Below are 14939 nucleotides of genomic sequence, written 5' to 3' on the forward strand. Positions count from 1 at the left end.
TCTTGCAAAAAAAAAAAAAAAAAAAATAGGACCAATGGCCCTGTAGCTTACCGGCCAAATTAAAAGCTTTGAGAAATGCATCCAGATGCCATTTATCCCAGTTATGTATATTTATTATATTACAGAAATAGCCCATGTTTTGGTCATATTCCAATCAGATCTGTAAAAAATTCAAATTCCAACTTGATATCATTGATACTTACTGATTTATTGTATCAATCCACTTCCTATCTCTTATAATGGGAAAATTTTTCAGAGTCGCACCCAATCCAGAATCAGATCGAAATAATTTCAATACCTTGTGTTGACATCATCATACAGAAGCTGTATACCAAGTTTGAAGTCAATCAGAACTGGAGTTTCGGAGAAGAAGACGATTGAAATGTTTTCCCCATAAGAGCCCATGTTAAATTTTCCATAAGTTCCCGGATCCAGAAGAAGATCCTGATCAGCATGTGGCCATTATGTTTTGGTCATCTCCCCATCAGGGCTGGACTGGAGAAATTTACACTTGATATCATTTATATTTACTGAGTTATTGCATCGATCCACTTCCTATCTCTTATAATGGGGACATTTTTCAAAGTCGCACCAAATCCAGAATCAGATCCGAATCCAAATAATTTCATTAACTTTTGTTGACATCATCATAAAGAAGCTGTATACCAAGTTTGAAGTCAATCAGAATTGTAGTTTGAGAGAAGAAGACGATAGAAATTTTTGTAATGGACGACAGACGGCGCCAGCGGATGCCACATGACGACAGTAGCTTACGGCCTGTCGGCCAGTAAGCTAAAAAGCAGAAGTTTTATTCATATTTACTAGACAACAAAAAGAACATAGGGCTATATTTATCTCAATGATTGACAGATCCCATCAAGATGAAAAGTATGGAAACAGCAGGTGCTTGATCTTCTGTCTCCCACCTTTCACTCCAGAGCCATTAGTGTCATCCTGGGTGACAAGTGGAAGAAGATGAAGAACGAGGAGAGGAGGATGTACACCATGGAGGCCAAGGCTCTCGCTGAGGAGCAGAAAAGGCTCAATCCAGACTGCTGGAAGCGTAAAAGAACCAACTCAGTAAGGACAAACTACAAAAATACTACTCTATATTTAGCTTTCAGGGTTCGTACAGGTGCTTGAAATCCTTGAAAATGCCAATGCTTTGTTGTCAAGGTCTAAAAAGTGCTTGAATTTTAGTTTAAATGCTTGAAAGCACTTGCAATTCTGATTCTGTGATGTAATTTATTTATTCCTTTTTTAATACTAACTCTGCCCAGTTAGATGGTAAGCCAAAGCTACTTACAGAGAGGTGATACATTTTGAAAAATAAAACTTTATGTCAAAGAAGAAAATTAGCGGGTACATTTTTAGTGAGTGTGTCTGAAGAACGCCAAGTGGCTTCCCTTTATTTGGATAAAACTTTGTGTTCTCTTTTAATTTTTAATTTTTTTGCCATTATGAAACATAAGTTTAGAGGTTTATAGCATAATACAGTCTACATCAGAGTTCTGCACTGGGTAACCCACAAAATCATGAGGGGACAGTTAAAAAATATTAAGAATTTTCACAGATACGGGCATGAGTACAATTAAATGAAATGTGGGTGGGTAGTGGGCAAGGAAGTGAAAAAGTAAAAGAAGATTCATGGATGAAAATAATTTGTGGGACATTTAATGATGATGGTTTGTTTTATTGTGAAATGAGCTTCCCCTCTGTTTACATCCAGCCACAGACGTCATTGAGCAGCACATATTAGAGATTTATTAATGGTGTACGGTTCTAGCCAAAAATAAAGCCCTGGAAATTGAGTTACTGTGTAGACAATGTTTTTAATCACTGGTGGGGTCAGGTTGTGGGTCTGATGTATGGGCGGGTGTGGATTAGACCTAAAAAACAATGTGGGTAACGCGTCGGGTTGTGGTACTCACTGTTGCAGGTACAGGTGGGTGTGGGTTTGGAAAATGGGACCAGTGCAAGACTCTGATGTACATCATTGTGATAAAAAGTGAAACATTTAATCATGAGTGTATGTATTCCTATAAATTTGTATTTTACCACAGCGATAAGGTGCTGGGCTGGAAAAAATTGAAAATGACCCTTAAAAGTGCTTGAATTTGACCTTCAAAAATGTGTACAAACCCTGAGTTTTAGCTTCAAACAGAAATATCCACTGTATACCATCACACTTTCTATGCACTAATCTTCCTTCTGTCGTCTTCCTTCAGGGTTCCCAGCAGACCTAGATAATCCCCCAGAATCCCCAGCTGCTGATGTTTGATGTAGAGAGGTGCTGGACAGAGTCTGATGGACCGCTTGATGCCTCTTTGCTCTCCTGTATTCTTGAGACTCGACTGTGATGCTGATTTCACTTGCTTTTTGTAACCTTGAAACATTATAGAGACAAACCAGTAAGAAAAAAAAAAAGAATTATGAACTATAAGCAAAAACATGTAATCTAGTCACTAACCATGCATATATTTTCTTATATCTTTTCATGTCAAAGACGTCTTATTCCCCTGAAATAAGAATGAATCTCGTCATGTATTTCAGGTTATTTCATATTCAAGGTTGAAAAATAAGAGCCTGTGGTGCTAATGCTTCGGTGTAGAAGGAGCAGAAAACAATATTTATAATTGTAAAAAGGGGAATTTTAGATAACTTTTTACACATCTGTCCGAATCGATTATATTTGTAAGATTCAGTATATTGCAGAGATCGGTAACCCTTTCATACATTTTGTAATACAGTATATATTCTGCAGCTGAACTATGGCCAACAGTTTGTGATATTGTCTTTTGACTGTTAATGCTCAGCCACCTGGCCATATGATGAGAAGGCTTGCAGCATGTGGTGGTGGGTTTACACTCAGTCACAAAGCACTTCAGGCCTTCACTGTAAGTGTTTATTTCTATTGCACTTTATATAAATATGTAATCTAATATACAGCCATTGTATACTGGTGGAAACCATTTGTATAATACAGCTAGTATCTTCTTAGTTAGCCGTTTTTGACACAACCATGGCCCTAAGGTCGTGTTCTGCTTTCAGGTTTGCTATTGAATTTTAAGTGCTTTGTTCATAATGTACAGGTTTCACAGCCCCAACAACCTCTTGCACAAAAAAATACCCTTGTATCATATTATAAATACTTTTTTAACTTGCATCTTATCCAAGTGTTTGGCTCTTTTTCATAAACTGTAGTTCTGTAATCATGCCTTGTGGGGATGCTTGGCTTTGTGTTTAAATACATTTTAACCAGTTTTTTTTGCCTGTTCTTTGTTTTGAATAATCAGAAGCGAGTGTCCTTGAATCACACGCGGGCTAAATTTATCTCAAGCTTTAAGAGTTATCCACTGATCTACACATCCTATGAGTAAAGCCTGATGTTTCCAGGTAACAACAGATTCAGAGTATGTTTTATTCTTTTGTTTCTCTGCCGGTTTGGTACATCGAGCCCATCATGCACACATGCTAACAAAGCCTCCTAAGTAGCAGGATTATTCACTCCTGGGCAGAATGAGGACAGCGTTAAAGGTTTTAATTAAATCGTACACTTTCTAGAGCCCTGCCCCCTTCCCCAGGAGATGAAAAAGGCTCTGAAAGGAGGTGAAAATGAAAGACGCATTATCATAAGCTTTTAAGTGGAGACAATGACTTTGACGAAGACATGCATTTTCACTGAACTGATAATGTAGATGTAGATTTAGATGTGTGTTGTGGTGCCATATTTGCATTGGTATTAAAATTAATTAAATATTTCTGAGAAATATCAAAACTGAGTCAGGATCTACTGTGCTGCTCCTTAATAAATCAGCATTTCAGGTTAAAGCCAGAGGGCGCCAGAAGTCCACTTTTGTTGTGAAGTGAAGGATGCATCACAGAAGGTGGATAAATCATCTCCCATCTCAGTCCTGTCGCTCTAAGAAATAATATGGTATGTGCAGTAGGCAGTTTGAGGGGTGATGAGGCGAGAGGCTATGTGTTGACTAAATGACCAAAATGCAAGAAATGTGGAGATGGAAAACCTGTTTGAATAAACTAATGATGCATAAAATTTAAGGTCTATTTACTTATTACTTTAACCCTTTCATGCACGAATTATGAGAGCCTTAATCAAGATTTTTTCCCCTGAGTGTTTTCATTTCTCTTTAACCCTTTCATGCATAGTGGTCACTACAGTGGACAGTTGTTCAAAGCTGTTCTCTTGTATATTCATGGGTTTTGTTGTTTTAGTTCCATATCAGCCAACACAGGGGACACTTATGCATCATCCCATACACTGCAGTTCATACCATTACTGCAACTTTGCTGTTCTTGATAAACCTGATCTGCAGTAACATGTTTTAGTGTAAATCAATTATTTGTTAGAAAAAAAGGTGTTTTTTTTTTTTTTGCATATTATCTCCATCAAAAGAGTAATAACTAACATTAGAATATGTTAAAATGTGAGAAAACAAAAGATTTTATTTCATTGGTTTAATATCACTTTCTGATATTGGGTTTTAAAACACGTTTCTTTACTTCAAAAATTAAATGCATGGACATTTTTGTAACTCCATGAAAAAAAAAACCTCAATCGCATTGTTTTTTTTTCATGCCTATGGAGGAATAAAAACACTCAAGAAAAAAATCTTAAAAGGTTTTCATAATTAATGCATGAAAGGGTTAAACATGAAAAAAAACAATGTAATTGAAAAATTTCTTATGAAAAATAAAATAAAAAAAAAAGTTTAAAAAAAAAAATAGTAATAATAATAATTTTAAAAATTCTTATGAACCTATTTTTAATGAAGTTGCAAAAATGTCCACTCAGCTGGACACCATTTGTTTAATTTTTGAAGCGAAGAAACTTGTATTTACTGATAAATTGCGTGAAAACTATAACTATTACACTCAGGAGAGATCTACACAATGTTCCCAATTCATGTCGGAAAAGTTATATAATGTCTTAAAACTTTAATAAATATATGTGCAAAAAAACAAAACAACAAAATCCATGAATATACAAGAGAACAGCTGTAGAATAGCTGTCCACTGTAGTGACCACTATGCATGAAAGGGTTAATATGCAGATTTGTAATAAGGGTAGAAGGAAGGTAAATGTCTAAAGTAGAATTATAGGATTAGAAATGTTTCAGGTGTGGTTATAATAATGCCATTTTTTGGTGTTGACAGGTGATGTATTATTTTAATGGTCATGTGGCACTGGGCTGTATGTTTTGTAAGTGTTTCAGGTAATTACTAAGGACTGTTTCTTTATTTTTTTTTTTTTTTGTAAGGCTTGAATAGGTCACCAGTAGCATCAGGTGGTGAATTATGTGCTTGGAAAAAGGTAATTTTGTGCAGGTTATTGTAAAGTGGATATGTCCTACATTATTATATGAGGTAAAAATTGGTCATAATGTATCATCTCATGGAAGTTGGGGATTTGAGGAGGGGGCGGAGCCATGCTTCTTCTCACCAAAATGCATCCCACCTGAGACCCACAAGCTATTTCTTTACTCATTACTTTAAAACACAGTCAACTGAAGTAGGACGAGAGAAAACATATCTGTATAAAATGAATATGAAGTATGATAAATGTTACAGTTATGGATAAAGCCTCCTTTTGGAAGTGATTATGAAGGAGTGCGTACTGTGTGTTTGTCGGTTGGAGTTGTGGAAGCAGGGAGACGATCCTGTGGGGTTATTCCTCTTGTTAAAAAAACATCAAATCATCTATAAGTAACAAAGGTCAATATAATATGTCATGAATAACCCAGTGTCTGTGGCTTGATAACGATGCTTTCAATAGTTGAAGATCCCTCAGGTGATTTATGGACATCAACATATTGACGTAGAACTTATTATTTTCTTGTTTACAAATATCTTGAGGGCCTTGTAAGTAGGAAATGACCAGTCAGAGAGGAAGAGATTCATAGCACTGCATGCTTCATGAAATAACAATGATCAAAACCCTGCAAGCCTTTCAAGCACAGGAATCTAATTATAACAGAAACATAACAAGGCACTCCAAATGGATCTAAGCTGAATACTTAATGGAGTATTTACAGAAAAGGGGAGTTGTGTCTTATGCGCTTGTGGGGAACATTTTAAGTTTAAAGTGTGAACTAAAAAAAAAAAAAAAAACAACAACTCATATTTACTGTTGTGAAATTATAAGCATTTCTCAAATTTAGCTGTGTTTGAGTAAATTAAAACAATGTATCATTGTCACAAGAAGCAGATCAAAGTTTCCTTTCTATATTGCTTTCTGTTTATCTCTCTCTATCATGCCACCACACCAAAACAATCTATAGCTAACTAATTCATCACATTTTGAGGACATATGTTCAGTAAAAATCACCATCAATCACTTCAGGTCACAGAGATGAAATTTACAGGCACTAGTTTTGCACAAATAGCTTCCTTTTGTGCATAAATTACATTGACAGGAACAATTAAAAGGATAAATTAATGCTAAAATGAACAATTAGAATGGAGAGAAACTGAGACAGGGATCAACATCTACTGGCTTCCTTTTAATTCCAAAGCTGCACCTTAATCAAGGCTCACTAATTAGGAGCAATTAGCTTAAGTAATTCAGTGAGAGATAGCAGACGCTCACCGTCTTTGTTGGAGTGAGGTGTTTGTGTGTCAGTGTCTGGTTGTCATGAGATTTTATAATGAATGACTTCCTACAGAGTTGAGCTTCTCTTTTTTGGGCGGGGTTTGTGTCCATTCACGGTGATTCTCTCTTCCCTCCAGTGTGATTCATACAGAACTCACTTTCATGTTTATAAAATACAAAATCAATGTACACTACCAGTGAAAAGTTTGGACTCACCTGGTTTTTCTTTAGTTTCATGACTATTTACATTGTAGTTGGTCAGTGAAGGCATCAAAACTATGAATGAACACAAATGGAACTAGAAAAGCACTAGGAGAGCTCAGACCCCCCCCCCCCCGATCACCACCAAAATTTAATCATTTGTTCCTTGTGCCAGTGTCAACATTTCCTGGAAATTTCATCCAAATCCATCTGTAACTTTTTGAGTTATTTTGCTAACAGGCAAACAAACAAACAGACAGACAAACCCTGATCAGCCTGATCACAATCGAGGGTACCAAAAAGGGTGCACATATAGATAAAAAATAATAATGCTCTACTTAAAAAATCAGACAGGCCATTTTATTTGTCTGATATTTCTCTTTTAAAGTCCAAAATATTTTTGTATTATGGCGTCTACTAAAAATTTCGCAGGCTTGTACCCCTGTCAAATCAGAAATTATTGGGTGTACAGACACTCCAGCCTAATAGCCTCCACATTTAATGCCTACAAAGATATACAAATGTTTCAGCACTCAGGATAATCATGCATTGTTTATTGCATAAATATCGTGTCCAAAGCATACGTGCTGAAAAATTCCATATATTGACAGAAACAATAAAATTAGACCCACATATTTTGAATATGGTGTACGGACACTACTTGGTGTATGGACTCTACAAGATTGGAATGGAAATCTGGCTTACCACATGGTGGCATCTCTGTTAGATCTGTGACTAAGTCTTCCTGGTACAGGAGGAAATAAACATTTGTGAACAAGTTAGAACAATATATTTATGAGGCATATACGCCATATTACTGATGGAAGTATATTGGTGTACGGACACTACATGAATTTTGTTGAACAACGTGCCATTGAAAACAAGCGGTTCGACGTAAACATCAGTTTGACACATTGTTACCAAATTTTCTGCAGCCAGGGAGCAGACCAAAATCTGTCTAGTTGTCCATATTTAGTCATACTAATACTTAAATAACAGGTTCCCATTCTATTATTATAATTTAAGGGCAGTAAAAGAAGGGTTTTCAGAACAAAATGGTTGATTGTCTCAATACTGAAAGTAAGAATTTATAATCAAACAGCTGTTCAACAAAAATGATCAATAAATGAAAAGCAATGTGATGTGTGTATTTTGTAATAAAAAAGGCACAGGAGTTGAGTAGGAATTATTTAATGTGTTACAAAACATTATGTACAATAATTTTGCTCTCTTATAACAATCAAATTGTGCACATGTTTTCACGCTCACTGGGTCACCATTTTATCAGTTTTTATCCGATTTTCTTCAAGTTTGGAGGATTGCAAGATCTAGTAATAAGATGGCCAAAGAAACATTTTGGGAATGGTTTTGGGGGTATCTGTTTGTAATACTGATTAATAACTGATGCAAATGTACTTGTACACCTTGATTGTGATCAGGCCATGATGAAAACATTACCTCCGCCGTTACACTTGGCAGAGGTAATTATGTAGTTAAAAAAAAGTGTGACATAACTCAAAGCATGTTTTATATTTTAGATTCTTTGAAATAACCACATTTTGCTTTTTGCTGTTTTTTTTTTTTTTTTTTTTTTACTGCTTTGCGCATTCTTGGCATTCTCTCAATGAGCTATATGTGGTAGTCACCTGAAATGTTTTCCAAAAGTCTTGAAGGAGTTCCCAGTGATGCGGAGCACTTGTTATTATTATTATTATACCCTTTATTTAACCAGGAAAAAAGCTCACTGAGATTAAAAATCTCTTTTTCAAGAGTGTCCTGGCCAAGACAGCAGCAGCAGAAGTTACGCAAAATGGAAATCACAGTCATACATCCACAGTAACATACATAAACACAATGAAAGTCAATACTAAAAACAAGCTTAAAACTGATAAGAACAAACTTATAAAACATCACCATTATTTTAAAAGATACTAAAAGCAAAACAACAATGTTCCTTAAAAGCATCTCAAAGCTGAACCCAATTCAGTCGATTAGAAAAACATCTACATCCACATTTGTCCTTTTCCTATTGATTTAAAATGACTTTGAATGTTTTTAAAGGGACAAGTTCCTTCAGTTTAATGTCCTTCTGTAGGTTGTTCCAGGCAGTGGGAGCAGAATATTTAAAAGCTTTCTTTCCCAGTTCTGTTCTGACTTTTGGAACCTGTAAAGATAACAGATCCTGGGACCGGAGACTGTAATTATTCAAGTCATTCCAACAAATGTAGACCACCGAATATGATGGAAGCAGACCTAGGATACATTTATAAACTAGAAAAGTACTCGGAGAGCGCAGACCTCTGCCAAGGCAGATCATATGTTCTCAGTGCCTGTAAAGGTATGTCTCTAATGAAAGGTGATGTATTAAAATAGTAATGTAATGTTCCAGTAAATATAAAAATAACTGACAATTACAAACTGTAAAATGTTGTCATAATGATATCTATGTCTATCATGGAAGTAATTTTATAAAACCTTGAGAAGTCATGAAATGGTGTCTGCGAAAAGATGTGTGTTTGTAATGTACATTATATAGTGTATAGGTTAAGATGTGCTTACATTAAACATGTTTAAATCACACTATGTAGATAAGTGACATTACATTTAATAAAGTTCTAGTCCTGTTGCTGAGCAGTGCAACAGCCTGACACTTAAACCTTAAAAATGTCATGGTTGTACTTCACTTCACTGTCAGTACTTGACTATTGTTCAGTCAACAATAACAAGAGTGTCATCTTGTCACTTCATACCAGTCAAATGGAAATTCAGTCATGCAGTGATTTAGAACACTGTCTCCCACAGTGTTTTTTTTTTTTTTTATCTGAGGACTCACTGTTGAAAAATCAAAATAAAATAAACATGTCGACCCACTTCACAGTAGGCCTTGGAACTGATACGTCCATATAAAATGTTTATGTACCCCAGTTTATAACCTTTTCAGATGTGAATTATGAAAAAAGGTATCTGGATTTTTTTTAAAGATTGATTTTATGTCTCAAAATTAGGCTAAAGTTGAAATGCATTTGGATTTTTTTTATTTTTAAATATGGTTTTACTAAGAAGATATCTAACCTCCTGAGACCCAGGAAAGTACAGAAGGATATTGCACTCACATGAAAAAAATTAAATTGGCTCTGTTTTTCTGAGTTAACAAGATAATTTTGTCATAATTACAAGAAAATATAAATTATAAAAAAATTGGCTCTGTTTTCTGAATTAATTAGATAATTATCTCATAATTATGAGAAATGGTTATATGAAAAAATAAAAATGACTAATAATTTAAAAAAAAACAGAGCCAATTTTTATTTTTCTATGCCAATGCAATACGCTTCCGTGGGAAGGTACAAATTTGTTTTTTGTTTTTTTTTTTAATTTTCAGATGCATTTTTTAATGAAATGTCCTTTGTGGTGGACAGTTTTTTTTTTTTTTTTTTGTATAAAGCTGTTAAACTCTTGGATGGAAAACCTATATTTGGGTCTTAGGAGGTTAACTTAATGAGCTCACAGAGCAGTCCAAATTCTAAAATTAAAATGATCCTTTTTTTCATTGTAGTGTTTAGGGTCTATATAGACTGCCCCCATGTGGTTTGGAGAATATTGTCTTTATAACCCTTTGGAAAGTGAGCTTCAACTGTGTCCACAAATGCAGACATCATGCATGAAAGGGTTAATACTCACATTCAGTGTTATAAGTACAGTTAACAAAACAATAGAAGCATTCAGTAAAATCAGATTTTTAAATTAAATGCTTTAGAAGTGCAACTATTCTAAGCAAATACTCAACAAGAATCTGAAATCAAGTCACTGATGTTTTATTTCTATCTCATATACACACGATGCACACAATATTTCACTGAACTGCCTTTAGTTTTGATTATAGCACACATTCACTGTGACGTAGTTTATGCCAAGCCACAATAAATTTCACTACCTTCACTACTTCAGTTGCATTAAATTTTTTGCCAGATCTTGTAGTGATGATGTTAGAATCAGACCACTGTGTAAAGACTTCATCACAGAGTTCATCTCATGTTCCCTAAACCACTCTTTTACACATTGGGCCTGATGAATCCTGGCATCATCATCATCATCATCATCATCATCATCATCATCATCATCATCATCATCATCATCATCATGCTGGAATACATGTGCGTCATCAGGACAGAAAAAAATCCACTCATGTTCGAATGTTCTCTATTAAACTGATGTTTGTTTTAGAAATGAGAAGCTACTCACTGCATTAGACAGAGTTAAAGAAATTGTTGCAACTGAAACATTTAAAGTAAAGTAAGTAAAGTAAATTTTATTTATAGAGCACTTTTCACAGACAGAGTCACAAAGTGCTTTATCAATTCAAATCAGAATCAAATTAAGTTTACAGAGACCCAACAGAATCCTTCAGGAGCAAACACTTGTGATTGGTGACAGTGGCGAGGAAAAACTTCCCTTTAACGGGCAGAAACCTCGAGCAGACCCAGACTCCTGAAGGATGGCTGTCTGCCTTGACCAGTTGGGGTTAAAGAGAGAGAGAGAGAGTAAAGGAGGAGAAAAGAGAGAGCGATAGAGATATAGAGAGACTGGGGGGGGGGGGGGGGGGAATGACACATGGAGTACGTTATGATGAATACATAGAGTGTAATCAGTCTGTGGTGGTCCTGGGTCAGGTGGGAGACTAAAAAGCCTTTTTGAACAGGAGGGTTTTGAGGTGTTTCTTAAAGCTCTCTACAGAGTCCATGGACCGTAGGTGTAGAGGCAGGTCATTCCATAGACGTGGTGCCACAGCTTTAAAAGACCTGTCACCGCGTGTGCTGAAACAGGTCCGTGGAACCATCAGCAGGTGCTGTCCTGAAGACCTCAAGCTACGAGTCGAGCTGTAGGGCTGGATCAGGGAAGCAATGTATGCAGGGGCCTGGCCATGTAGGGCCCGGAAAGTTAGCACAAGAATTTTGAAATGAAATTTTGAAATTTTGAATTTAAAGACCCAAACATCCACCGGCGACCAAAATGATCTACTGATAAAATGTTTAACACCTGTTGATCCACTAATCCTATCAATACATGTAAATAATTGGTGTAAAATACAGTTTGACATCTTTTCATGGTCATCAGATACGACCCATTTGGACGTTCAGAGGCTCCATAGTGAACATGAAAAACACTGTTATCTTCTACAACATTGATTCATCAGTAAAACCCATGGAGTTGGATCAATGAGTGGATGGAGACACTTGTTTTATTTTCAGTTAATTATAGATTTGCTGAAAAAGTGACCTTTTCTTCAGTTTCTGATACAAAGTTTTGATAGCTGACCTTTGAATTTACTGAGTTTTCCTGAACATCCAGTGTAGGAAAATACATGATTTACAGTGAAAAATGTAAAATGCAGAGGATAATATTATAATAAATGGTGATATATCACTTATGAAAGGTTAAATAGAAAGAAAATAATCATTTGGGAACTGCCAGAAAAGTAACACTGGGTGTTTATGGGTTAAATAAAAAAGAATGGAAGAAATTCTGTATGTTTATTACAGAATAGAAGATTTAGAACAGACAACTATTGAGCATGTACTAATTCAGGTAATGTTTTTTGTAATTATTGGATCCAATTCAGTGTTTTTATGGCGTCAGACTTTCATTTTCATCTTCATTCATTTGTTACATAATTTGTTACCTATTTTTCACTCTTATACTGTAATAAATGCAAAAATTTCAGGGAAAGAAATCCATTTTTTGATTCCTACACAGTCACAGTTACATTGGCGGCCTAAATTATTAGAGCACTTATTAGCTCAGCATATTTAGCATATTTTAGCAGTTTCATAATCTTTTTTAAACTGGCCATTAAAATACTCACTGAAGGCCTGAAAGGTCATCTAAGTCATCATTGTGCTCTATAAACCATAGAATAGAGCCATCATAAAGAGCTGTAGGTCATTTTCCTTATACAAAACATGCTAGGCCTATTTGACTGTCAAATATTACACAGTCACGTTCTTTCACAGATGAAGCCAAATTACTTCATTATCAGATGTGATCGTGGTTAAACTGATGCTGATGGTGAGTCTTAGGACACAGATGTGTGATTCGTTGAAATGTATGAGGCCTATTTGGCTCCTTTTATAAATGTTAAACTCAAATAGTCAAAAAGTAGGACATCTGATATCTGTTGTTCTCAGAGCACCCATCTGCATGTTTCATTGACATTATGAAATTAAATCACATTTTGGAGGCAAAAATGTAAATATTTTAAGAGCTGTGAGGTGTTCTAATGATTTTGATCACCGCTGTAATTTAATACCATACACATTTAATACAGTCACATTAGCCCTATAACGCCAAATGTGTCATATTTGATACATGAGTTTTGAAGCCCTCTACATGAGCAGTGTGATTTTTTTTTCTTGAAAAAACTGATGTATACAATTAGATACATGCAATACACGGATAATCCACCAGGGGGGAGGAATTCATTCACCAGAGGCCTTTTCAGTGACACTACAAGATTGTCATTAATGAGGAAGGAGGCAGAACTTTGCCAATTTGGAAAAGGAATTGCCAGTTTGTTAGCCATTGTGTTATATTATGTTTTTGTTTGTTCAAAAAATAATAAAATTTGAGCACTGAGACCTGATGTACCAAATATGATACAAAATTGAAAGTCATACATGGAAATTGATATTTGAAAAAAATTTTTGGTTGTTCAGAAGGACCAACAAAGGTTCCAGTTTCAAAGACCTGGAATTTTCAATCAGTGATTTAATGGTTCAGGCTTTACAGGGTTAAACTCATCAAACTGCAAGACAGTAGACACATTTTACTGTCACACAGTATTTGGTATCATACTGCTCTTTGATACAATATGTATACTATATTCTCTCCTATTGAAAGTAATTTACTTCACTTTTTTTTTTTTTTTTTTTTTTTGCAAAAAGTGACACATACACATATTTACACAACCCACATTTACAAAGATTATTGGACATATGAAGACGTAGAAAATACACAGACCTTACAAAGGCAGTAACATTTTTGACAAGAAATGGTCAACTTTTTTTGAGTGTGTGTGTGTGTGTGTGTGTGTGTGGGGGGGCTGTAGGTGTGTGTGCATGTGTGTGTGTGTGAGTGTGCATGAGGCATTTGAGAGAGAGTGTGTGTGTGACAGATGTGTGCATGTTTAATTGAATGAGATGGTCTATGTGGTCTGAAGATATGACACTTAGAATGGAGTTGTAGTTTTACTTCACTTCTAAACTCCTATTTCAGCCGTGTTCAAGATTTTAAACCCTCCTGTGTATATACGTATTAAAGTGAATAACTCATACCATATATTGGTCAAGCAACATTAGTCAGTCTTTCTGAAGTTTAAAGAGAAAAATGATTTGAAAGCTATGCATTGATTTGAGGTCTTTTTAAGTGATTTTGAGAGGAATCTGGGAGTTATGAGATGAAGCACTGATCATCAGACAATCATACAAAAAATATTCAGCCAGTGGCATCGTGAAAAGCTTGGATGTTTGAAAGGTCTGAGTATTAAAAATCTTCAGTGTAGCTTCTGCAATAGTTTCATTTCATACTATTAATGTCTGCAAATTAAAGAAAAAACACAGAGACGGTAGCATTAACCCATAAAGACCCAAACCTCCAAACCTCCACCGGTGACACAAACCATCTACTGATCTAAACTGTTTCATACCTGCTGATACATTAATCCTATCAATACATGTAAATAATTGAGGAAAAATGCAGTTTCTCAGCTTTAAATCACAATCAGATATGACCCATTTGGACGTTCAGAGGCTCTGTAGTTACCGTGGAAACACTGTCATCTTCTACAACATTGATTCATCAGTAAAACCCATGGAGTTGGGTCAATGACAGTGGATGGAGACACTTGTTTTTACCTTCAGTTAACAATATCTTTGCTGACAAAGTAACTTTTTTTCATTTTTCTCTGTTTTGACATAATTAAGTTTGAATTTACTCTGAGTTTTCATGAACATCTACATGATCTGTGAATTAAAATAAGGAAAATACATGATTTACACAAAGAAATCCTACTATATAATGGATGTTTTGGCCCCGCCCCGTGTCCCCGTGTGTGATCGATGTTGCAGCA

At 35.4% G+C, this 14939-nt stretch overlaps 1 protein-coding gene across 1 annotated transcript in view; it reads left to right on the top strand.

The window, feature by feature from the left end:
- Positions 1–3400, top strand: part of hbp1 (HMG-box transcription factor 1) — a 15568-nt gene extending 12168 nt beyond the window's left edge. Inside the window, exons 10-11 of the mRNA XM_030136549.1 lie at positions 939–1080; positions 2229–3400. Coding sequence (XP_029992409.1) covers positions 939–1080; positions 2229–2246 — 160 coding nt within the window. The 3' untranslated portion in view covers positions 2247–3400. The remainder of the gene's footprint in view (positions 1–938; positions 1081–2228) is intronic.
- The last annotated feature ends 11539 nt before the right edge of the window (positions 3401–14939 follow it).

The sequence above is a fragment of the Sphaeramia orbicularis genome, chromosome 6 (assembly GCF_902148855.1).
Source record: "Sphaeramia orbicularis chromosome 6, fSphaOr1.1, whole genome shotgun sequence".
In the NCBI taxonomy this organism is placed as follows: domain Eukaryota; kingdom Metazoa; phylum Chordata; class Actinopteri; order Kurtiformes; family Apogonidae; genus Sphaeramia; species Sphaeramia orbicularis.